Genomic DNA, 26,692 nt, shown 5'->3' on the forward strand with positions numbered 1-26,692 from the left:
CACATGTGTTAATTCATAGCTTTGATGCCTTCAGTGTGAATTTACAATTTTCATAGACATGAAAATACAGAAAAATCTTTAAATGAGAAGGTGTGTCCAAACTTTTGGTCTGTACTGTATATATCACCATTGTGGTGAAACTGAGGCAAAACAGCAGCATTTTGACACAATAAACTGCAATTTGACTACATAACGTCAATATACCACTATAAAAAACATGTGGCAGCTTTTAATTTAGTTTTTTTTTCCCAGTCAGCTCCCATGGCACCAAAATGGCAGCTAATAACTGTATCCATGGTGTAAAACAACCATGTATGACGTGGTGTAATTTATGTGTTAATACTACACGATCCCTGCAGGGGACCGCGTGACTCTGCACTGACGCCATACTGGCGCAGCGGCCCGTTCACAGCACAATATTAGGGCCCTCACACGGCAACAAGTAGAGCACGGGAGAAGTCAAGCTCTTGCCCATAGCAACCAATCACAACACTCCTTTCATTTTGAAAAGGGCTTCTCAGACATGAAACCTTGAATCTGATTGGTTGCCAAGTCAGCTTTATATGGAGTCTTGTTGCTAAGGGCAAACCTTATACAGGAGAGTGGGAAATGTCACCAGACTGGAGTCCACCATATTCCCCCTGTCTCCGCTCTCACTGGTGACCGCCTGGCAGTGCCCATGTGGTATTATAACGCCAGCCTGGCACCTATGTATTAATGGGTCAGAAAGACTGCTGTGAGGCAGCGGACCGGTCCGGGACATTGAGCGGGGGACTTCGGCTGATTTTGCAGTCTACCCTCTCCATTCAATAATGACCGGCCTTCTTAAAGGGGTTATCTTAAATTAGAAAAACATGGCTGTCGTCTTTTAAAAACAGCGCCACCCCAGTCCACAGGATGTCTGTGGAACTGCATTGACAATAATGCAGAGCTGCAGTACCATACACAACCTGTGCTGGGGGGTGGCGCTGTTTTTTCAAAGAGACCATTGTTTTTTTTTAATCCTGTTCAACCTCCTGAACTTTTACCGTCTCTCCAACCAATGGCTATTGGGAAACTACAACTCCCAGCATGCCCAGACAGTGACTGCTCGGAATCCATACATACATACAGTCAAAGACTTCTGGCCGCTCTTAGGAGCCGGGTTATTGGACATTTTGGATGATCCGACGCCCTGCTAGCCCCTCACTGGACACCACCTATCTAATAAGATGCGACTTCGCTGTTACAGACACATTTTTATTCCAAACTTGTGAAATTTAATAAATTAAGACATAATTTGTGGAGAAATAAATAATTTATCCATAGAAAATTCCATAAATAGTTATAATACAGGAATGTAAAATATATGTACAAGATGTGCTGAAGGGGGCGCCGGCGAGTGACGCCATGACGTACAATGCCGAGACCGGACAGACAGGCTCCTATGGTGGTTTTATATATACTTCAGAGCTGCATTCACTATCCTGCAGGCTTCAGAGCTGAAATCGTCACTGCTTGCATGTTCAGTGTCCGGTGATTTGATTACTGGGAAGTGTCGACGACGTCACACCGGACACGGTGAAGAGACCCCCCTGCAATATAGGAGCTCAGATAAGCCGCTAGGTGTGGGGGGTGTCTGTCTTCAAGCATGCTGTTTCTAATAACAACCAGCAGAATTATGAATACAGCTCTGGAGTATAATAGATTTTTTTTTTTTTACTCAGCCCTCCAAACAGCTTCACCCCTGGATCCAGATCACTTGCTAGTGGCAGCTCCTGAACTACATGTCCCAGCACACCTAACCACTCAATGATCCAGAGGAGTGGAGACCCCGGGTATCCAGGAGGGGTCCAGAGATGTCACCCTCATTTCTTATCAGGAAACTGTGCTGCAAAAATCCTGGCGATGCGATTCACCTCGGCCTCCGGGAGTTCGGCCCTTGTCATCCTGGGGACTGGGCGATGGCGACGTCGGAAGGGGATTCCTCTAGGGGCCTCAGTGATATCCTCATCCTGTAAAGGGAAAGGTCAGCGGTCAGTGTGTACAGCACCCTACATCTCACCAAGGACCACCGCAGTACGGCAGAGGGAGAGACAACGAAAAGCGGAAGAAATGTCCGACAGTGTCACTATCCCACAACACGAACGTCAGCGTTATCCTGTACCCCGAGTGTCGGCGTCATTATCCTGTACCCCGAGTGTCAGCGTCATTATCCTGTACCACGAGTGTCAGTATCATTATCCTGTACCCCAGTGTCAGTGTCATTATCCTGCACCCCGAGTGTCGGCGTCATTATCCTGTACCCCGAGTGTCAGCGTCATTATCCTGTACCCCGAGTGTCAGTGTCATTATCCTGTACCCCGAGTGTCAGTGTCATTATCCTGTACCCCAGTGTCAGTGTCATTATCCTGTACCCCGAGTGTCGGCGTCATTATCCTGCACCCCGAGTGTCGGCGTCATTATCCTGTACCCCAGTGTCAGTGTCATTATCCTGTACCCCGAGTGTCAGTGTCATTATCCTGTACCCCAGTGTCAGTGTCATTATCCTGTACCCCGAGTGTCAGTGTCATTATCCTGTACCCCAGTGTCAGTGTCATTATCCTGTACCCCGAGTGTAAGCGTCATTATCCTGTACCCCGAGTGTCGGCGTCATTATCCTGTACCCCGAGTGTCGGCGTCATTATCCTGCACCCCGAGTGTCGGTGTCATTATCCTGTACCCCGAGTGTCGGCGTCATTATCCTGTACCCCGAGTGTCGGCGTCATTATCCTGCACCCCGAGTGTCAGCGTCATTATCCTGTACCCAGAGTGTCAGTGTCATTATCCTGTACCCCCAGTGTCAGTGTCATTATCCTGTACCCCAGTGTCAGTGTCATTATCCTGTACCCCGAGTGTCGGCGTCATTATCCTGTACCCTGAGTGTCGGCGTCATTATCCTGCACCCCGAGTGTCAGCGTCATTATCCTGTACCCCCAGTGTCAGTGTCATTATCCTGTACCCCGAGTGTCGGCGTCATTATCCTGTACCCCGAGTGTCGGCGTCATTATCCTGTACCCCGAGTGTCATTATCCTGTACCCCGAGTGTCAGCGTCATTATCCTGTACCCCGAGTGTCAGTGTCATTATCCTGTACCCCCAGTGTCAGTGTCATTATCCTGTACCCCGAGTGTCATTATCCTGTACCCCGAGTGTCGCCGTCATTATCCTGTACCCCGAGTGTCAGTGTCATCCTGTACCCCGAGTGTCAGTGTCATTATCCTGTACCCCGAGTGTCAGTGTCATTATCCTGTACCCCGAGTGTCAGCGTCATTATCCTGTACCCCGAGTGTCAGCGTCATTATCCTGTACCCCGAGTGTCAGTGTCATTATCCTGTACCCCCAGTGTCAGTGTCATTATCCTGTACCCCCAGTGTCAGTGTCATTATCCTGTACCCCGAGTGTCAGTGTCATTATCCTGTACCCCCAGTGTCAGCGTCATTATCCTGTACCCCGAGTGTCAGTGTCATTATCCTGTACCCCCAGTGTCAGTGTCATTATCCTGTACCCCCAGTGTCAGTGTCATTATCCTGTACCCCCAGTGTCAGTGTCATTATCCTGTACCCCCAGTGTCAGTGTCATTATCCTGTACCCCCAGTGTCAGTGTCATTATCCTGTACCCCGAGTGTCAGTGTCATTATCCTGTACCCCGAGTGTCAGTGTCATTATCCTGTCCCCCGAGTGTCAGTGTCATTATCCTGTACCCCCAGTGTCAGTGTCATTATCCTGTACCCCCAGTGTCAGTGTCATTATCCTGTACCCCCAGTGTCAGTGTCATTATCCTGTACCCCGAGTGTCAGTGTCATTATCCTGTCCCCCGAGTGTCAGTGTCATTATCCTGTACCCCCAGTGTCAGTGTCATTATCCTGTACCCCCAGTGTCAGTGTCATTATGACGCTTCGGGGTGACGAGTGTCTCCGGTCTCGGAGCTCCCTGTGGTGCGGGGGTTAACAGTACAGTCAGCAGCGGCCATTGTGCAATGTCCCCGTCGGCGAGGACGCCGCCAAGTTTGCAGCTAATTTCGGAAGCGGCTGATCCCGCTCCGTCAGCCGGACTGAACCGGCTCCAGATTATCAGCCGCTGAACCCTGTACACAGTGAGAAGTAGGAAGAGCCGGGGAGATAAGTGACACATGGCAGGTTACTGCATCAGGGTCAAAAACCAGGAGGCTCAGGATGAGCAGAGCCAGGCGTCACCCCCAGACAGGGAGTACATACAACTATGGGGGACAACCGGCTCTGAGCCCAGAGGAAAGGGTTAATGGCCCATACAGGTCTCCTTTATTCGCAGGTTTGTGATACGAGACGCTCCGTGACCCTGACCTGCGGGGTAACGGCCACAGTGCTCCCCACTCCCTACCTGCACAAATAAAAAAGACGGCCCAATGGCTGCCCCCCGCATCACCCCGTGTACCAATGGCTTCCCCCCCGCATCACCCCGTGTACCAATGGCCGCCCCCCACATCACCCCGTGTACCAATGGCTGCCCCCCGCATCACCCCGTGTACCAATGGCCGCCCCCCGCATCACCCCGTGTACCAATGGCTGCCCCCCGCATCACCCCGTGTACCAATGGCTGCCCCCCGCATCACCCCGTGTACCAATGGCCGCCCCCCGCATCACCCCGTGTACCAATGGCTGCCCCCCGCATCACCCCGTGTACCAATGGCTGCCCCCCGCATCACCCCGTGTACCAATGGCCGCCCCCCGCATCACCCCGTGTACCAATGGCCGCCCCCCGCATCACCCCGTGTACCAATGGCTGCCCCCCGCATCACCCCGTGTACCAATGGCTGCCCCCCGCATCACCCGTGTACCAATGGCTGCCCCCCGCATCACCCGTGTACCAATGGCTGCCCCCCGCATCACCCGTGTACCAATGGCTGCCCCCCGCATCACCCCGTGTACCAATGGCCGCCCCCCGCATCACCCGTGTACCAATGGCCGCCCCCCGCATCACCCCGTGTACCAATGGCCGCCCCCCGCATCACCCCGTGTACCAATGGCCGCCCCCCGCATCACCCCGTGTACCAATGGCCGCCCCCCGCATCACCCCGTGTACCAATGGCTGCCCCCCGCATCACCCCGTGTACCAATGGCTGCCCCCCGCATCACCCGTGTACCAATGGCTGCCCCCCGCATCACCCCGTGTACCAATGGCTGCCCCCCGCATCACCCCGTGTACCAATGGCTGCCCCCCGCATCACCCCGTGTACCAATGGCTGCCCCCCGCATCACCCGTGTACCAATGGCTGCCCCCCGCATCACCCCGTGTACCAATGGCTGCCCCCCGCATCACCCCGTGTACCAATGGCTGCCCCCCGCATCACCCGTGTACCAATGGCTGCCCCCCGCATCACCCCGTGTACCAATGGCCGCCCCCCGCGTACCAATGGCCGCCCCCCGCATCACCCGTGTACCAATGGCCGCCCCCCGCATCACCCCGTGTACCAATGGCTGCCCCCCGCATCACCCCGTGTACCAATGGCTGCCCCCCGCATCACCCCGTGTACCAATGGCTGCCCCCCGCATCACCCCGTGTACCAATGGCTGCCCCCCGCATCACCCGTGTACCAATGGCTGCCCCCCGCATCACCCCGTGTACCAATGGCTGCCCCCCCCGCATCACCCCGTGTACCAATGGCTGCCCCCCCCGCATCACCCCGTGTACCAATGGCTGCCCCCCGCATCACCCCGTGTACCAATGGCTGCCCCCCGCATCACCCGTGTACCAATGGCTGCCCCCCGCATCACCCTTGTACCAATGGCTGCCCCCCGCATCACCCTTGTACCAATGGCTGCCCCCCGCATCACCCCGTGTACCAATGGCTGCCCCCCGCATCACCCCGTGTACCAATGGCTGCCCCCCGCATCACCCCGTGTACCAATGGCTGCCCCCCGCATCACCCCGTGTACCAATGGCTGCCCCCCGCATCACCCCGTGTACCAATGGCTGCCCCCCGCATCACCCCGTGTACCAATGGCTGCCCCCCGCATCACCCGTGTACCAATGGCTGCCCCCCGCATCACCCCGTGTACCAATGGCTGCCCCCCGCATCACCCGTGTACCAATGGCTGCCCCCCGCATCACCCGTGTACCAATGGCTGCCCCCCGCATCACCCCGTGTACCAATGGCTGCCCCCCGCATCACCCCGTGTACCAATGGCTGCCCCCCGCATCACCCCGTGTACCAATGGCTGCCCCCCGCATCACCCCGTGTACCAATGGCTGCCCCCCGCATCACCCGTGTACCAATGGCTGCCCCCCGCATCACCCGTGTACCAATGGCTGCCCCCCCGCATCACCCCGTGTACCAATGGCTGCCCCCCGCATCACCCCGTGTACCAATGGCTGCCCCCCGCATCACCCCGTGTACCAATGGCTGCCCCCCCCGCATCACCCCGTGTACCAATGGCTGCCCCCCCCGCATCACCCCGTGTACCAATGGCTGCCCCCCGCATCACCCGTGTACCAATGGCTGCCCCCCGCATCACCCCGTGTACCAATGGCTGCCCCCCCCGCATCACCCCGTGTACCAATGGCTGCCCCCCGCATCACCCGTGTACCAATGGCTGCCCCCCGCATCACCCCGTGTACCAATGGCTGCCCCCCGCATCACCCCGTGTACCAATGGCTGACCCCCCCCGCATCACCCCGTGTACCAATGGCTGCCCCCCGCATCACCCGTGTACCAATGGCCGCCCCCCGCATCACCCCGTGTACCAATGGCCGCCCCCCGCATCACCCCGTGTACCAATGGCTGCCCCCCGCATCACCCGTGTACCAATGGCTGCCCCCCGCATCACCCCGTGTACCAATGGCCGCCCCCCGCATCACCCCGTGTACCAATGGCCGCCCCCCGCATCACCCCGTGTACCAATGGCTGCCCCCCGCATCACCTGTGTACCAGTGACCCCTCTGCCCTATCTATGGAGAGGACGGACAGTCGCCGGATATTTCCTCTGATCTGTGTATTATAATAAGTCTCCTGTGTAATCCCAAGGACGGGTGATATTGGGGGGCTCAATGTGACGCCCGGATACGGAATTCTTACAATTTCACGATTTTACTCCAAAAAAAATGAAAAAAATAAAAACACCCAGACAATGGCGCCCTCTGGAGGCTGCTACATGGAACTGCTTATTTAAAGGGACCATAACTAATGACAGTGGAGATCAGTAACACGCTGCACTCCAGCTGAGGGGGAATGGTGAGGGCATGCTTGGAGTTGTAGTTTCACAACAGCAGGAGTTCGCTATTTTATGACCTCAGGATATTCTTTTGGAAAGAAGGACATATTTAGCAATCGTCACTAGAAGCCCCCGTTACGGGCGATGACAGCGCACAAGACGTGCGTGTGTTATGGATCTTCGTCCGTGGCCGGCGCATATTTGCAGTATAAATTTACAACAATTTCCAGGGTAAGTTACCTGGCAGTTAGTGGCGGCCCCAACCCTCCCAGCTAAACTTCACCCACTCCTCAAAACTTTTGAAAATTGACGAGAAAAAAAATCAAAATGGCGCAGGGCCAAAATGTAGATTTTTTTTTTTTAATCCAGAAGATTTAAAAAAAAGTCCCCAAAATTAATTCTTAGCAATCACTTAGTGCAGAGCAGATGTGGCAAATCACAAGGGTGCCACCTGGTGGTGAAAAAAGATGCTGCAGAAATACATGAAGAGGAGGTTAAGGCATATAGGTGATCGATCCTCAGACGTCGGCCATCAATATGAGATCGGTGGGGTCCCATTGATCAGTTATTATTAGCTTTGGTGGCATCTGGACGTACGGCTCCGTATACTGTGGCCGCTGATCGGTGGTGGTGCTGGGCATGGGACCCCCACAGATCTGCCCGGTTTCAGATCCTGCGGGACGGCCCCTCTGCACCCCATTCCCATAGTTATAAATGCACTGACAGCGCCTCTGATGATATATATAGGACCCCCGTGTAGACACGCACCTTGGGATCCGACGAGGGGATCGCGGGAGAAAGGCTCAGGAATCTCATCGACGCCTCCAAGTGCTCAGGAGGAAGGAAGAAGTTTGGGAGAAGGAGCGGATCCGAGCTGGACGTGAGAGAGTTAAGGAGGAGATAGAAAACAGCGACAAAACCACAGGGGGACGAGACGGAGATGACGAGGGCTGAGCCAGCTGCAAGTCAAGGGGACGACTGAGTAAAGTAAAAGGTCAAGAAGTGTTACAAAATATATAAGAAAAAAAATATATATAAAAATTAAAACAAAAAAATAAAATAAAAAAACCACACGTTTGGTATCGCCACATTCAGAATCGCTCGATCAAGAAAAAAAATAATTATAATACATATATATATATATATATATATATATATATATATATATATAAATATATATTCATCCGATCAGTTACGGCGTAACAAGAAAAAAATCAAAAAATCACAGAATTACTTTTGTCGCTGCAACATTGAAATAAAATACGAGGAGATCAAAAAAATCATATCTACCCCAAAATGGTATCAATAAAAACGTCAGCAAAATAAGCCATCGCCCCAGAGCCTGGAAATGGAGACGCTACGGGGCTCGTAAAATAACGACAAAACACAAAAACTTTTTTTTCATTCAAATTTTGGAATTTTTTTTTCACCACTTAAAAAAAAAAAAAGAAGCCAGACATGTTTGTTATGTGCGAACTCGCACTGACCGGGAGAATCACAATCGCAGGTCCGTTTTAGCAGTGAGTAAATAAAAGTCCGTAAAACAATTGTGAAACTTCAGCGCACTTGGAATTTTTCCCCGTTTGCTATGTGGTTAAATCAATGGCGTCAATCAAAAGTACAACTCGTCCCCCATCAAGCGATGGGGACGGACAAATAAAAAAGTTATGGCCCCGAGACAAAGGGGAGCAAATAACGGAAACAAAAGATCGTCTGTGGGTGAAGGGGTTAACCCTTTCCCGATCGGGCGACTTTTCCATCCACATATGAGATTTTGCTTTTTGCGGCACAAGTTGTACTTTTGAAGGACACAATTCATTTATCATGTGATACACCGGAAAGCGAAATAAAAGCTCAATTCCGCAAGTGTTTTGGGTTTTTCTTCCTTGTTTATTATACGGTAAAACTGACCTTCCAATATGATTCCCCAGCTCAGTGCGAGTCCACAGATACCAAACGGGTCTAGTTTTGTTTTTTTTTCTTCTTAAGTGGCACAAACATTTTTTCCCCAAAAAATTTGTAAAAAAAAATTCTGCTTATGTCGCCATTTTTCAAGCCCCGTATTGTTTTCAATTTTTGGTGGATGGGGCTGTGCGAGGGAATATTTTTTTTGACATCCTGACATTTTTATCGATACCATTTTGGGGTCGATATGATATTTTGATCACTTCTTACTGCATTTTTTGTTGCTTTGTTGCGGTTGCTGAAAAACCATAAATCTCGAGGTCAGAATATTTGTTTTTTTCTGATTACGGCATTTACTGATCGGGTTACTTAATTTAATATTTTTATAGATTGGACTTTTACAGACACAGCGATAACAAGTATGTGGATTTTTATTATTTTTTTTCTTTATTTTTAATGCAGGAAAAGGGGGATGCTTTCAGCTTTTTTTTTCATGTAGTTCTTAAAACTTTTTTTTTTTTTTTTACTGTATTTAATAGTCCCCTTAGGGGACTTGAAGCTGCGATCATCTGATTGCTCGTGCTGTATCAGCCCTGCTATGTGTTGTGATGACCACGGTCTCCTATGAACGCCGGCTACAGGATGGTAATCACAGGAGGATCGCCATGACAGGCACGGGGGTCTTCAGCAGACTGTACATCAGAAGGGGCTGGTGAATGCAGAACACGCAGTGGTCTTACACACTGGCTTCTAGGGAATTTCTGCTTTCCCACCTTATATAAAACATGGCGGTTGTTTGGCAGTAAGTCCCCGGCGGCTGCATCTCGCCGCTCCCTGCACCAGATCAGAGTAAAGGATACAGTACGTGCCCGCTCCGCCTGCCTGGTGGCTCGGTGGGCTCCTCCTCTGACGGGCCGGTGTCCGGGTGGATAGGGTCTCCTTGCGATCTCCTCTCCTCCTGGTCATCCGCGGTATCAGATTCCTCCCCATGTACGTCATTAGTCTCCAGGTCAGCTGAGGTTTTATCGGCCTCCCCCGTGGTCTCGTCAGAGCCTCCGTCCTCACAAAGGTCGGGGGTTGGGATTGTGTGTAAATCTCGCTCTTCGATCTTAGCACAGCCCATGATTCGGGGGTCCTCATCTGAGCTTTGCAGTTCACTAGATCCATCAGAGCTGAGGGTATTGGTCCGATCGACCTCATATTCAGCGCCCTCGGTGTGACCTACGGCTGGCGGGCTGTCTGCTAGGTCCGGTTCCATGAAATCGGGCTCAGTGTCGGTCACCATACTGGACCAGGGGCTGGTCCTGTCCGTCATGGTGGTGATCTCATTAAGAGTCCGGGGTTCGATGACATTTTCCTCGTACTCCTCGTCGCTGCTGTTGTGGAGATCCAGGAAAAAGCGGCCTTCTCTCACCGCAGGGTCGGACAGGTCGTCCATGTTGTCCTCTCCATTATTAGAGAAGGGTGGAGTGTCTTCTCTGGGGTGATCACTCTCATCATCCACCTCCACCGTGTGACCTATGACCTCCGTACTCTCGGGTAGCCGGGCAGGAGATGGCGCCTGAGCTCCTGCCTCTGTGTGCTGGACCTGACATGCTGCATCGATCCCGCTGTTGGTCGATCCTCGAAAGAGACCATTTCCCTGAAGACCTGGAGCAAAAAAAATAAAACAAAATTATTATTTTTTTTCAAATTTAAGGAATTACTGTATGAAGCTCATGTTACAGGGGCATTCTGGCAACAGCCGCTTCCCAAGCGGTGCCAACGACACTGCAGACCCCACATGAGCCGCGATCAGGAGGTCACATGTGACAGGAGACCCAATGATCTGAGGGGACGATGGTGCATGTATAGGGGGCTGCACGGCTAGTAATCTAAGGGGGTGATGGTTCACGTATAGGGGCTGCACGGCCGGTGATCTGAGGGGCTGATGGTGCATGTATAGGGGGCTGCACGGCCGGTGATCTGAGGGGGTGATGGTGCATGAATAGGGGGCTGCAGGGTCGCTGATCTGAGGGGGTGATGGTGCACGTATAAGGGGCTGCACGGCATGTGATCTGAGGGGGTGATGGTGCACGTATAGGGGGCTGCACGGCCGGTGATCTGAGGGGGTGATGGTGCACGTATAGGGGGCTGCACGGCCGGTGATCTGAAGGGGTGATGGTGCATGAATAGGGGGCTGCACGGCCGGTGATCTGAGGGGGTGATAGTGCACGTATAGGGGGCTGCATGGCCGGTGATCTGAGGGGGTGATGGAGCACGTAAAGGGGGCTGCACGGCCGGTGATCTAAGGGGGTGATGGTGCACGTATAGGGGCTGCAGGGTCGCCGATCTGAGGTGGTGATGGTGCACGTATAGGGGGCTGCACGGTCGGTGATCTGAGGGGGTGATGGGGCATGTATAGGGGGCTGCACGGCTGGTGAGCTGAGGGGGTGATGGTGCACGTATAGGGGGCTGCAGGGTCGCTGATCTGAGGTGGTGATGGTGCACGTATAGGGAGCTGCATAGCTGGTAATCTGAAGGGGTGATGGTGCATGAATAGGGGGCTGCACGGCCGGTGATCTGAGGTGGTGATGGTGCACGTATAGGGAGCTGCATAGCTGGTAATCTGAAGGGGTGATGGTGCACATATAGGGGCTGCACGGCCGGTGATCTGAGGTGGTGATGGTGCACGTATAGGTGGCTGCATGGCCGGTGATCTGAGGGGGTGATAGTGCACGTATAGGGGGCTGCATGGCCGGTGATCTGAGGGGGTGATGGAGCACGTATAGGGGGCTGCATGGCCGGTGATCTGAGGGGGTGATGGAGCACGTATAGGGGGCTGCACGGCCGGTGATCTGAGGTGGTGATGGTGCACGTATAGGGGCTGCAGGGTCGCTGATCTGAGGTGGTGATGGTGCACGTATAGGGGGCTGCACGGCCGGTGAGCTGAGGGGGTGATGGTGCACGTATAGGGAGCTGCATGGCTGGTAATCTGAAGGGGTGATGGTGCACATATAGGGGGCTGCACGGCCTGTGATCTGAGGAGGTGATGGGGCATGACTAAGGGGCTGAACAGCGAGTAATCTGAGGGGGTGATGGTGCACGAACAGGGGGCTGCATGGCTCGTAATCTGAGGGGGTGGTGGTGCATTTATAGGGGGCTGCACGTACCGCCGAGGAGGTCGCTGACTTGGGACACTAGAAGGCTGGATCTCGTCAGCAGCAGACGGGTCTCCGTATCTTCGTTGCTCGGAGGTTTTGCCTCCACATCGTGCAGAGATTTCCCTCCCGCCGGTTCATAGCTCGGCAGACTCCGATACAACTTCTGCTTGAAATATTTCTGGATATCATCAAGTTCACGGAGATTCTTCCTGCAAAACATAGGAACGTTCCTGGATTATTATGGAACACTCCTCCTCACAAGTTTTCTTCCTAATCCTGCCTGCCGGTCTGTAATGTACAGTAGGTGCGGTAATAAACTGATCGCCGTCGGCTCCCGTTTCCTGCGCTGCTTCGAGCCTCTTCTATGTCCCGTGACTTCTGACTCGCTGGGTCACACTGGGGTTTGGGTGGGGACTGGAAATCACTTTCACAATGGAAGTCTATGGAGCTTGATTCTGAAGAAAGAAACTAGCGCAGTCCCTGTGTGAGCCAAAAAAGAAATGGAGCGCAGAAGAGGACCGGAGCGGCGTTGGAAACCGGCGATCAGTAACAATATTATCACACCTACACTACATCACATAGATAGCGAGACAGGATTAGGAAAAAGAATGGTGGACGTGCTTCTTTAACAGGGTTGTCAGGAATACATTCACTAAAGGCACAGACATGTTAAAAACAAAGCAAGACACCGATGCCCACCGTCCTCAGGTCCAGCGCTGCCTCTCTGGTCTCTTTCACAGGCTGCAGAGCATTGAAGTCACGACTATAGAGCACATCCCTGCTGCAGACAATCATTGAGCTCAGTCGACGTAGACTGCATAAGCCGCTGAGCTCAGTGATTGACTGCAGCAGTCACGTGAGCTGAAGTCACGTCGATTCCCCCGCAGAGTCGCCGCTGGGCCAGGGAGAATCAGGATGTATATTGTCTTTGGGGGTGAGGGTGGAGGATTGTTTTCTTGGACAACCTCTTTAATTCAGGTAATACGTAAATGAAGCTGAAATATCCCTTTAAAAAAAAGGTTGTCCAAGATCAAGTGGAAAGAAAAGGGTCTTGCTTTGTTCTTTAGTAACTGTGTGCAGTTTTGCAAATCAAAACCAAAAGCAGCGAGTGGAAAAGAGAAAAACAAGCTGGTGCAATGGAAAGGAATTCTCGGCCCCCTCCAGTATGGTTCCATCATTACGGCAGGACCCCTCATCCTCACCTGAGTGCAGTCAGCAGAGCGGTGCGTGACGCCTGCGGCAGAGCGTCCATGTGCTCTGCGCTCCACGTGTTCCTCTCCGCCTGCTGGACTGACTCTTGGAAGCGACGCATGGTCTCCATATCTTCATCATGTCCTATTGATGGGAATATATTCTCCCTGCAAGAGTAAGAAATGAAGAATGTAGGAAACACCGGAGCACAATCATACAGAGTACAATCACACCGGGCACAATCACACCGGGCACATCACACCGACTACAATCACACCGAGCACATCACACCGAGCACATCACACCGAGTACAATCACGCCGAGTACAATCACGCCGAGTACAATCACACCGACTACAATCACACCGAGCACATCACACCGAGCACATCACACCGAGTACAATTACACCGATACACACCAACTACAATCACACAGAGTACAATCACACCGAGTACAATCACACCGGGCACAATCACACCGGGCACATCACACCGACTACAATCACACCGAGCACATCACACCGAGCACATCACACCGAGTACAATTACACCGATACACACCAACTACAATCACACAGAGTACAATCACACCGACTACAATCACACCGAGCACAATCACACCGAGTACAATCACACAGAGTACAATCACACCGGGCACAATCACACCGGGCACATCACACCGACTACAATCACACCGAGCACATCACACCGAGCACATCACACCGAGTACAATTACACCGATACACACCAACTACAATCACACAGAGTACAATCACACCGAGCACATCACACCGAGTACAATCACACAGAGCACAATCACACAGAGCACAATCACACCGAGTACAATCACACCGAGCACAATCACACCGAGTACAATCACACCGACTACAATAACACCGAGCACATCACACCGAGTACAATCACACCGAGTACAATCACACCGACTACAATCACACAGAGTACAATCACACAGAGTACATCACACCGAGCACATCAGAGTACAATCACACCGAGTACAATCACACCGACTACAATCACACCGAGCACAATCACACCGAGTACAATCACACCGACTACAATAACACCGAGCACATCACACCGAGTACAATCACACCGAGTACAATCACACCGACTACAATCACACAGAGTACAATCACACAGAGTACATCACACCGAGCACATCACACAGAGTACAATCACACCGAGTACAATCACACCGACTACAATCACACCGAGCACAATCACACCGACTACAATCACACCGACTACAATCACACCGAGTACAATCACACCGAGTACAATCACACAGAGCACATCACACAGAGTACAATCACACAGAGTACAATCACACAGAGTATATCACACAGAGTATATCACACAGAGCACATCACACAGAGTACAATCACACCGAGTACAATCACACCGACTACAATCACACAGAGTACAATCACACAGAGCACATCACACCGAGCACATCACACAGAGCACATCACACCGAGCACATCACACTGGGCACATCACACAGAGCACATCACACAGAGTACATCACACAGAGTACAATCACACAGAGTACATCACACAGAGCACATCACACAGAGCACATCACACAGAGTACATCACACAGAGTACATCACACTGGAGTACATCACACTGGGCACATCACACAGAGTACATCACACAGAGTACATCACACTGGGCACATCACACAGAGTACATCACACAGAGTACATCACACAGAGTACATCACACAGAGTACATCACACAGAGTACATCACACAGAGTACATCACACAGAGCACATCACACAGAGTACATCACACAGAGCACATCACACAGAGTACATCACACAGAGTACATCACACAGAGTACATCACACTGGAGTACATCACACAGAGTACATCACACAGAGTACATCACACAGAGTACATCACACAGAGCACATCACACAGAGCACATCACACAGAGTACATCACACAGAGCACATCACACAGAGTACATCACACAGAGTACAATCACACAGAGTACATCACACAGAGTACATCACACTGGGCACATCACACAGAGTACATCACACAGAGTACATCACACAGAGTACATCACACAGAGCACATCACACAGAGCACATCACACAGAGTACATCACACAGAGCACATCACACAGAGCACATCACACAGAGTACATCACACAGAGTACAATCACACAGAGTACATCACACAGAGTACATCACACTGGGCACATCACACAGAGTACATCACACAGAGTACATCACACAGAGTACATCACACAGAGTACATCACACAGAGTACATCACACAGAGTACATCACACAGAGCACATCACACAGAGTACATCACACAGAGCACATCACACAGAGTACATCACACAGAGTACAATCACACAGAGCACATCACACAGAGTACATCACACAGAGTACATCACACAGAGTACATCACACAGAGTACATCACACAGAGTACATCACACAGAGTACATCACACTGGGCACATCACACAGAGTACATCACACAGAGTACATCACACTGAGTACATCACACAGAGCACATCACACTGAGTACATCACACAGAGTACATCACACAGAGTACAATCACACAGAGTACATCACACAGAGCACATCACACAGAGTACATCACACAGAGTACATCACACAGAGTACATCACACTGAGTACATCACACAGAGTACATCACACAGAGTACAATCACACAGAGTACATCACACAGAGCACATCACACAGAGTACATCACACAGAGTACATCACACAGAGTACATCACACAGAGTACATCACACTGGAGTACATCACACTGGGCACATCACACAGAGTACATCACACAGAGTACATCACACAGAGTACATCACACAGAGTACATCACACTGGGCACATCACACAGAGTACATCACACAGAGTACATCACACAGAGTACATCACACAGAGTACATCACACAGAGTACAATCACACAGAGTACATCACACTGAGTACATCACACTGAGTACATCACACTGGGCACATCACACTGAGTACATCACACTGGGCACATCACACTGAGTACATCACACTGGGCACATCACACAGAGTACATCACACAGAGTACATCACACTGGGCACATCACACTGGGCACATCACACTGAGTACATCACACTGAGTACATCACACAGAGTACATCACACTGGGCACATCACACTGGGCACATCACACTGGGCACATCACACAGAGTACATCACACAGAGTACATCACACTGGGCACATCACACTGGGCACATCACACAGAGTACATCACACTGGGCACATCACACTGGGCACATCACACTGGGCACATCACACAGAGTACATCACACAGAGTACATCACACTGGGCACATCACACTGAGTACATCACACTGGGCACATCACACTGGGCACATTACACAGAGTACATCACACAGAGTACATCCTGCTCGCTTTGTCCGGATGCTTCACCTCTTATTCCATCTTGAGACCTGCATGTGATGGTGCAGTCATCTTACCTATTACTGGCTTGGCACGGCACGTCGGCGAGGTCTGCAGGAGGGGGCGCAGGGTACGCGGTGACCGGACCACACAGAGCCGGACTGGAGTGATAAAGAGAAGACGGATGTGACAAGACCTGGAAAACGAAAATGAGACTATATTAAGTAAAGTGGCGCAGGCTGAACTATTCCAGGGGGTATACACTGCTCCCTTGCAATCACCACCATTTATATCTGAAGCTGGAAATGTCGTTGCAGGGCCCTATAACCATCAGCGGCCCGTAGGATGCTGGTATTTGTGTGCGGGCAGAGAACGTATTTGGACCAGGGGGCACATCCGTTCAGCCGACCCCTGCTCCATACAGTCTCACTACACAGCATCACCACCTACTTTCTTAGTAAACCTTTATAGGGGCATTACCCACCTCAGGACATCTGGGTGAGGCTTCGTTCCTCAGCCTTCTCTCCTCCTTCAGATGCGAGATGTTTTCCAGAGGGGTGATGGACACTTTGATCTGGCCTTGGCAATGACCCGTGAAATCGCCGATATTGTACCATCCGCACACGGACTGAAAGCCGGAAAGTAAAGGAGAGAGATCCACAGAGGCGAAGCCCAGGACTCGTTCCACATCTGCAAGACATCAGAGAAAGGATTGATACCGTGAAGATTGGAGCAAACTGTGCAGTATGTTCACTTTCTCCACGTCAGGCGGGAGACTGCAAAAGGAGCGGGCAGAGCGAGGATAATCTGCACTGTGCAGCAGGATGGCATCGCTGGTAATGACCAAATGACCCGTCCACCTGCGGGGGTGCATGTGCATACACTAAAGGGGGTTACCGGCAAATGTAGGTAATCGGCAGGATAGAGCCGCCGGGACACCGAGGCTGGATGGATGGATACCGGTGCAAAACCCTGTAAGTAGTGCGCGCTTCATTGTATCGGAAACCGGCTACTCTGTCCCAGCAGTGGTGACCGGTAACCGAGGCAATCAGTGGCATGTAACAGGATCTGCAGGACCCATCCATTCTAGAGAACGGGGAGGATTTTTAATAAGTAAATTGCAAAGTTGCTTCTTTGTTGTTTTACAAGAAACTTTGCAAATGTTACCCAATTAATAAGATGAGAGGGTTAATAATGGTGCGGCTTTAAAAGCCCGGACAACCCCAGTCCTTGCTCCGTCATCAGTAACTTACCGGCAGCTTTGTGCCACACCTTGAACACTAAGGTTTGTTGAGGGTCGACAAGAAGCTCATTGCTCAACCTACAGACACGGAGAATAAGAAAGAAAAACGATGAGTCGGCGAGTCAGTCCAGGGCGCAGGAGTCTTGTCATTTCTGGTCCCATACAGGCCGTCGGGCGCAGCCGATACCTAGTTTCTATTCTTTCCATATGAATGCGGTTATTCTGCAGCAGGTGATTAGATTTCTGCAAACTCCTTTCAAATCATTGGGATTTTTGCAGAAATGTCTAATGTGAATCCACTAAATACAAATCTATAGGTTACTCCGTCGATGTCCAATAAGGGGCCACAGCGCCTGGTCGGGGGCGACAGGAGTAGCAGCAAATTATCCAATGCAAAAACTTTGGGTTAAAAGCGTTCTACATCCATCTGGGGACATTGATGACACATTTCTGACTTGTTAAAGGTTTTTTGGAACATACCTGACTTGGTGCTGGAAATTCCAGGTTGGGGAGTCTGTACGGTCAATGATTGGGGTAGTTATGGGGGTTGTAGTACCAGCGACGGGGAAGGACACGGAACAACTAGGGACGGCCACGGCTCTCTCGGTCAGAGGACTGCCTGCAATGACCCGCTGATTAGTACGATTTCACATCTCCTGGATTTCAGTCCAAGCATCTAATCTGTACCTTTTAAGCTGAGATGCATCGCGCGCTCCACCAGAACATTCACAGAGAACGTGGCTTCCAGCTCCGCGGCCGCCGGCTCACCGCCGAGACTCGGAGATTTATCACTTTGCTCTTTCTGGGCCGACTTCTTGTGACTGTCTGGCTTCTCGTCCGTATATTCCTGGGAGACTTCTCGCACCTCGTAATCCTCGGGAAAGCTCTCGTCCTCCGGAGAACTGGGGCATCGGGCGCTTGATGACGGATGATAGGCAGAGCTCAGGCACAGGTGAACCCTCACCGCTGCGCCCCACAGATTGGGTGCATTGTGCTTAAAAAGGGGATAAACACCTGAAATATTAGAAGAATCTGAATTAAAGGGGCTGGAGGACAAGTAGGGTCAGCGCCTTATGCGGTTTAGTGGCCGTTCTCATGAAGAGATTGTGATCGGAGCTGCAGTATCAGCCACTAGACGGTGTACAAAGGTGCCACGTTCAAGCCGCTCCGGACCCCGATTAATCTGAGGATGATGACCTGCCAACAATATCTAAGTCCTGGACGACGGCTTTCCAGGATTTCTACGTTGATGGGTTAGGATCGTTGCATTTATTATGGGGGGGCAGCAATGGTCGTTCACCTACCACTAACAGAGAGGGTCCGGGAGGTGTCTTCTGACAGGGCGGTAAGGTCCACGTAGGCACACCCAAGCAGACGGTCAGTGTCTTGAGGTCTCGGCCCGCTGGTGTCCTTCCCGTAGGAACGCCAGATCTGGATTTCCAGCTTCTCTTCCCGGAGATACCACACGAGCGGCTGATGCTTCGTCAGCTCCACAGTCCTCGTTTGCTCAAACCCCACCGTGGCCCGTTGGCCGTCCTCGGATACAGATGGCCTTCTTAACGGCGAGCAGACGGCGTCTTTATCGTACAGCTTGTACCTCAGGTAGCAGTAGGTGCTCTTGTGGAGGCGCTTGTGACCGGCCAGCAGGAGGCAGTGCAGCGGGAGCCAGATCTTGGGGATAGTAACAGAGAGATTGACCAGTTCGTCATCGCCAGCTGAATCGCCACCCTCATCCTCCGTCCATCCCAGGCCTCGGGCCGCCTCCAGGACACGTTCTCTGTCAGCGTGATGAGCAAAGCGAACACAAAGCTCCAGGCCGCCGACAACAGCGTCCAACACCCCCGCCGAACTGGGAAGTGTGGGGTCTTCAGAGACCATTACTGGGAACCAGCCGGAAATTCCTAGAAGAGGACACAGAAGTGTAAGGCGGTCATTACCCAGATCATCAGAGGAGCTGTCCTCCTCCTACGGGACCGCTGCAGACACCTTTGGGTGTCAGGGCTCAAAATGAGATGTAAAAACCCTAACCCGCGGGTTAGGTCTACAAAGAAACCTGTATAGACGTAGATCTGGAATAGTCGCAGTAATACTCAACCACAGGTCACCTGATCTCTTGGTCAGCAGCTCTCTGGTCGGGATCCTCACCACTCCCAGCAGATGGTCGCGCGCCGGCTGAGCTCTGCTTGCACCAGCTGCAAGAAAAAAAAAACGTTCATTAATATCTTCATGTGCAAAATCCTCCGGGCAACATGTATAACTGGAGCTTCTATCAGAGAGCGCAGCTGCAGTGCAAAGTATGGGAAGGGGTATGTGCCTTTAATAACGGCAACGACCGATCACTGCTGTTAACCCTTTACAGTCTGAGAGGCCAGGAAAACTCGCAGCAGAACGTCCGCGTCTGCCTCTAGCTCGCTCCATCCTCCTCCATAGACCTTAAAGAACAGCGAGGTGACAGTCTGGATTCGCTGACGGAGCATTTTAGACTGCGATTTTAGTAGCTAGATACTGATCAAACGATCGCAGGGTCAATTCCCCCACAGGAACGTAAAAAAATAAAAGATATATATATAAAAAAAAAAAAATTCCTGTGTCACGCCAAAGACGCGCCCGGAAACATTAAATATATTTGTTAAATCGATGAATCCGTAAAAGTCCGGTCATTTAACCCCTTCATGACCCGGGGTATTTTCGTTTTAGTTTTTCGCTCCCCTTCTTCCCAGATCCATAACTTTTTTATTTTTCCGTCACTATGGCCGTGTGAGGGCTTGTTTTTTCGCGTGACGAGTTGCACTTTTGAACGACACCATTGGTTTTAACATATCTTTTACTGGAAAACAGGAAAAAAAATCCAAGTGCGGTGAAATTGTAAAAAAGTGCAGTCCCACACATGATTTTTGTTTGGCTTTTTTGCTAGGTTCACTAAATGCTAACACTGACCTGCCATTATGATTCTCCAGGTCATTACGAGTTCATAGACACCAAACATGTCTACGTTATTTTTTATCTAAGTGGTGAAAAAAAATTCCAAACTTTGCTAAAAAAAAAATAAAAATAAAAAATTTCGCCATTTTCCGATACCCATAGCGTCTCCATTTTTCGTGATCTCAGGTCGGGTGAGGGCTTATTTTTTGCGCCAAGCTGAAGTTTTTAATTATACCATTTTGGTGCAGATACGTTCTTTTGATCACCCGTTATTGCATTTTAATGCAATGTCACGGCGACCAAACAAAAGTAATTCTGGTGTTTTGAATTTTTTTCTCGCTTTGCCGTTTAGTAATCAGGTTAATCCTTTTTTTCGGGTGATTCTGAACGCAGCGATACCAAATATGTGTATGTTTGATTTTTTTTTTAATTGTTTTATTTTGAATGAGGCAAAAGGGGGGTGATTTCATCTTTTAGATTTTTTTTTTATATTTTTATAAACATTTTTTTTTTCTGCCATCTATATATATTTGTCTAAGGTACACTTCCGTCTGTTTGTCTGTAACGGAAATCCCGCGTCACTGATTGGTTGCGGCCGGCGGTCCGCGACCAATCAGTGACGGGCACAGTTCGGCCGCAAATTCGCCCCTCCCTACTCCCCTCCAGTCAGTGCCCCCATAGCGGTTTAGCAGTCCGCTAACGCTGCTATTAACCCTGAGTGACCAACTTTTTTACTATTGATGCTGCCTATGCAGCATCAATAGTAAAAAGATTTAATGTTAAAAATAATAAAAAAAAGAAAAAATCATTATGTTCTCACCTTCCGGCGCCTTTCCCACTCCTCGCGACGCTCCGGTCCCAAGAATGCATTGCGGCAATGACAGGAGATGACGTAGCGGGCTTGCGAGATGATGACATAACGGTCTCGCGAGACCGCTACATCAGCAGGGGTTATTGCCGCAATACATTCTTGGGACCGGAGCGTCCGGGAAAGGCCTGGGCTGGATCCGGGGGCCGCGGGAAGGTGGGTATATAACTATTTATTTTAATTCTTTTTTTTAACAGGGATATGGTGCCCACACTGCTGTATACTAAGTGGGCTGTGCTATATACTACGTGGGCTGTGTTATATACTGCATGGGCTGTGTTATATACTACGTGGGCTGTGCAATATACTACGTGGGCTGTGCAATATACTACGTGGGCTGTGCTATATACTACGTGGGCTGTGCTATATACTACGTGGGCTGTGATATATACTACGTGGGCTGTGCTACATACTACTTGGGCTGTGCTACATACTACTTGGGCTGTGTTATATACTACTTGGGCTGTGTTATAAACTGCGTGAGCTGAGTTATAAACTGCGTGAGCTGTGTTATAAACTGCGTGGCCTGTGTTATACAATGCGTCTCTACTATATACTATGTGGGCTGTGCTATAAACTATGTGGCTGTTATATACTGCGTGGCCCGTGTTATATACTGCGTGGCCCGTGTTATATACTGCGTGGCCCGTGTTATATACTGCGTGGCCCGTGTTATATACTGCGTCTCTGCTATATACTACGTGGGCTGTGCTATATACTACGTGGCTGTGTTATATACTACGTGGGCTGTGTTATATACTGCATGGCCTGTGTTATATACTACGTCTCTGTGCTATATACTACGTGGCTGTGTTATATACTGCGTGTCCTGTGTTATATACTGGGTGGCCTGTGTTATATACTACGTCTCTACTATATACTATGTGGGCTGTGCTATAAACTATGTGGCTGTTATATACTGCGTGGCCCGTGTTATATACTGCGTGGCCCGTGTTATATACTGCGTGGCCCGTGTTATATACTGCGTGGCCCGTGTTATATACTACGTCTCTGTGCTATATACTACGTGGCTGTGTTATATACTGCGTGTCCTGTGTTATATACTGGGTGGCCTGTGTTATATACTACGTCTCTGCTATATACTATGTGGGCTGTGCTATATACTATGTGGGCTGTGTTATATACTACATGAGCTGAGTTATAAACTGCGTGAGCTGTGTTGAAAACTGCGTGGCCCATGTTATATACTGCGTCTCTGCTATATACTACGTGGGCTGTGCTATATACTACGTGGCTGTGTTATATACTACGTGGGCTGTGTTATATACTGCATGGCCTGTGTTATATACTATGTCTCTGTGCTATATACTACGTGGCTGTGTTATATACTGCGTGTCCTGTGTTATATACTGGGTGGCCTGTGTTATATACTACGTCTCTGCTATATACTATGTGGGCTGTGCTATATACTATGTGGCTGTTATATACTATGTGGGCTGTGTTATATACTACATGAGCTGAGTTATAAACTGCGTGAGCTGTGTTGAGAACTGCGTGTCCTGTGTTATATACTGGGTGGCCTGTGTTATATACTACGTCTCTGCTATATACTATGTGGGCTGTGTTATATACTACATGAGCTGAGTTATAAACTGCGTGGCCTGTGTTATATAATGCGTCTCTACTATATACTACGTGGCTGTGCTATATACTGCATGGGCTGTGTTATATACTATGTCTCTGTGCTATATACTACGTGGGCTGGTATATACTACGTGGCTGTGCTATATACTACGTGGCTGTGTTATATACTGCATGGGCTGTGTTATATACAACGTGGGCTGTGTTATATACTACGTGGCTGTGTTATATACTACGTGGCTGTGCTACAAACTACATGGCTATGCAATATACTGCATGGCTGGGCAATATACTACGTGCCCTGTGCTATATACTACGTGGCTGTGCTATATACTACGTGGGCTGTGTTACATACGACGTGGGTTGTTATATACTACGTGGCCTGTGTTATATACTACGTGGCCTGTGTTATATACTACGTGGCCTGTGTTATATACTACGTGGCTGGGCAATATACTACGTGCCCTGTGCTATATACTACGTGGCCTGTGTTATATACTACGTGGGCAGTGTTATATACTGCGTGGGCTGTGCTATATACTACATGGGCTGTGTTATATGCTATGTGGCTGTGCTATATACTACGTAGCCTGTGTTATATACTACGTGGGCAGTGTTATATGCTATGTGGCTGTGCTATATACTACGTGACCTGTGTTATATACTACATGGGCTGTGTTATATGCTATGTGGCTGTGCTATATACTACGTGGCCTGTGTTATATACTACGCGGGCTGTGTTATATGCTAGGTGGCTGTGCTATATACTACGTGGCCTGTGTTATATACTACGTGGGCAGTGTTATATACTGCGTGGGCTGTGCTATAGACTACTATACATATTCTAGAATACCAGATGCGTTAAAATCGGGCCACCATCTAGTGCTTCAATAATCTCCATGGGAGACTAGAAGCTGCCATAACCCGATCGCCAGAATTACTCACTTGCTATGAGCGCAGACCACCGGGCGGCACTCATAGCAATCTGGCAGTAACAACTATAGAGGTCTGCAGGAGACCTCTGGTTGTCATGCCAACCCATTGGTGACCTGCGATCACCGATGGGCAGATTTCCGTCACGCTTGCCAGAAGTGCGTGTTAAATGCTGCTGACTGAGTTTGACAGTGGCATTTAAAGGGTTAACAGTCTCGGAAGGATCACAATTCCTCCCTCGGCTGTTAGAGGCACATGTCAGCTGTTCAAAACAGCTGACATGTGCCGGGAAAGATGTGGGCTCACCGCTGGGGCGTAATAACTAGTGGAGACACAGCCAAGGGAGACCCCAGATTTCTGCTTGTTTGCATCTTGTGTATATAAAGCTGTGGCCGCCTTTCCTTTGATCTGGGCATTATATTGATGTGGTCTCCCTCGGCTGAGTGTCCACTAGTCGGCCCAGTCCCTCAGCCCTTATCTACATGCGTGTCACTTGATAAACGGTAAGATTTTTAATATTAGAGTTAGCACAGTCCCTATTACATTGCCTTGATGAGGCGGGATGGCTTTCGCTTTTTTTTTATAGCCAAAAAACATGTTACCTGGGAATCGTAAGTTATTTTTATGCACAATGCTATTTATTTACTGCAGGGTCTTTAATCGTTAATCGTTGTGTTTCTGTCTTTGGTTTTCTCGGTATATAGTATCTGGGACTCAGTATATAGTATATTATATACTCAGGAGTATACGGGACTCCATATATTATATACTCAGGAGTATACGGGACTCCATATATTATATACTCAGGAGTATACGGGACTCCATATATTATATACTCAGCAGTATACAGGACTCCATATATTATATACTCAGCAGTATACAGGACTCCATATATTATATACTCAGGAGTAAACGGGACTCCATATATTATATGCTCAGGAGTATACGGGACTCCATATATTATATACTCAGGAGTATACTGGACTCCATATATTATATGCTCAGGAGTATACGGGACTCCATATATTATATACTCAGGAGTATACTGGACTCCATATATTATATGCTCAGGAGTATACGGGACTCCATATATTATATACTCAGGAGTATACGGGACTCCATATATTATATGCTCAGGAGTATACGGGACTCCATATATTATATACTCAGGAGTATACTGGACTCCATATATTATATACTCAGCAGTATACAGGACTCGGTATATTATGTACTCAGCAGTATACGGGACTCCATATATTATATACTCAGCAGTATACAGGACTCGGTATATTATGTACTCAGGAGTATACGGGACTCCATATATTATATACTCAGCAGTATACGGGACTCGGTATATTATGTACTCAGGAGTATACGGGACTCCATATATTATATACTCAGCAGTATACAGGACTCGGTATATTATGTACTCAGGAGTATACGGGACTCCATATATTATATACTCAGCAGTATACAGGACTCGGTATATTATGTACTCAGGAGTATACGGGACTCCATATATTATACACTCAGGAGTATACTGGACTCCATATAATAATAATAATAATAATAATTTTATTTATATAGCGCCAACATATTCCGCAACGCTTTACAAATTATAGAGGGGACTTGTACAGACAATAGACATTACAGCATAACAGAAATCACAGTTCAAAACAGATACCAGGAGGAGTGAGGGCCCTGCTCGCAAGCTTACAAACTATGGGGAAAAGGGGAGACACGAGAGGTGGATGGTAACAATTGCTTTAGTTATTCGGACCAGCTATAGTGTAAGGCTCAGGTGTTCATGTAAAGCTGCATGAACCAGTTACCTGCCTAAGTATGTAGCAGTACAGACACAGAGGGCTAATACTGCATAAAGTGTATGAGAACATGATGCGAGGAACCTTTTTTTTTATTTTTTTTTTTATTATAAATAGGCCACACAGGGATCGTTAGGTTAATGCATTGAGGCGGTAGGCCAGTCTGAACAAATGAGTTTTTAGGGCACGCTTAAAACTGTGGGGATTGGGGATTAATCGTATTAACCTAGGTAGTGCATTCCAAAGAATCGGCGCAGCACGTGTAAAGTCTTGGAGACGGGAGTGGGAGGTTCTGATTATTGAGGATGCTAACCTGAGGTCATTAGCGGAGCGGAGGGCACGGGTAGGGTGGTAGACTGATACCAGGGAGGAGATGTAGGGTGGTGCTGAGCCATGGAGTGCTTTGTGGATGA

At 49.6% G+C, this 26,692-nt stretch overlaps 1 protein-coding gene across 3 annotated transcripts in view; it reads right to left on the reverse strand.

Annotated features, from left to right (window-relative positions):
* Window positions 1-1,218: 1,218 nt before the first annotated feature.
* The window catches only part of C2CD3 (C2 domain containing 3 centriole elongation regulator), an 87,540-nt gene continuing 62,066 nt past the window's right edge, over window positions 1,219-26,692 (reverse strand). For all 3 annotated transcript variants that reach the window (XM_069759445.1, XM_069759443.1, XM_069759444.1), the window contains 12 exons: window positions 20,237-20,323; window positions 19,436-20,032; window positions 18,819-19,145; window positions 18,612-18,750; window positions 18,142-18,209; window positions 17,373-17,578; window positions 16,966-17,084; window positions 13,458-13,613; window positions 12,265-12,464; window positions 9,973-10,762; window positions 7,976-8,081; window positions 1,219-1,994 (listed from right to left, as the gene is read on the reverse strand). In XM_069759445.1, coding sequence (XP_069615546.1) covers window positions 1,848-1,994; window positions 7,976-8,081; window positions 9,973-10,762; window positions 12,265-12,464; window positions 13,458-13,613; window positions 16,966-17,084; window positions 17,373-17,578; window positions 18,142-18,209; window positions 18,612-18,750; window positions 18,819-19,145; window positions 19,436-20,032; window positions 20,237-20,323 — 2,942 coding nt within the window. In that variant the 3' untranslated portion in view covers window positions 1,219-1,847. The remainder of the gene's footprint in view (window positions 1,995-7,975; window positions 8,082-9,972; window positions 10,763-12,264; window positions 12,465-13,457; window positions 13,614-16,965; window positions 17,085-17,372; window positions 17,579-18,141; window positions 18,210-18,611; window positions 18,751-18,818; window positions 19,146-19,435; window positions 20,033-20,236; window positions 20,324-26,692) is intronic.

This window comes from Ranitomeya imitator, chromosome 3 (genome assembly GCF_032444005.1).
Source record: "Ranitomeya imitator isolate aRanImi1 chromosome 3, aRanImi1.pri, whole genome shotgun sequence".
NCBI classification, from domain to species: Eukaryota; Metazoa; Chordata; class Amphibia; order Anura; family Dendrobatidae; genus Ranitomeya; species Ranitomeya imitator.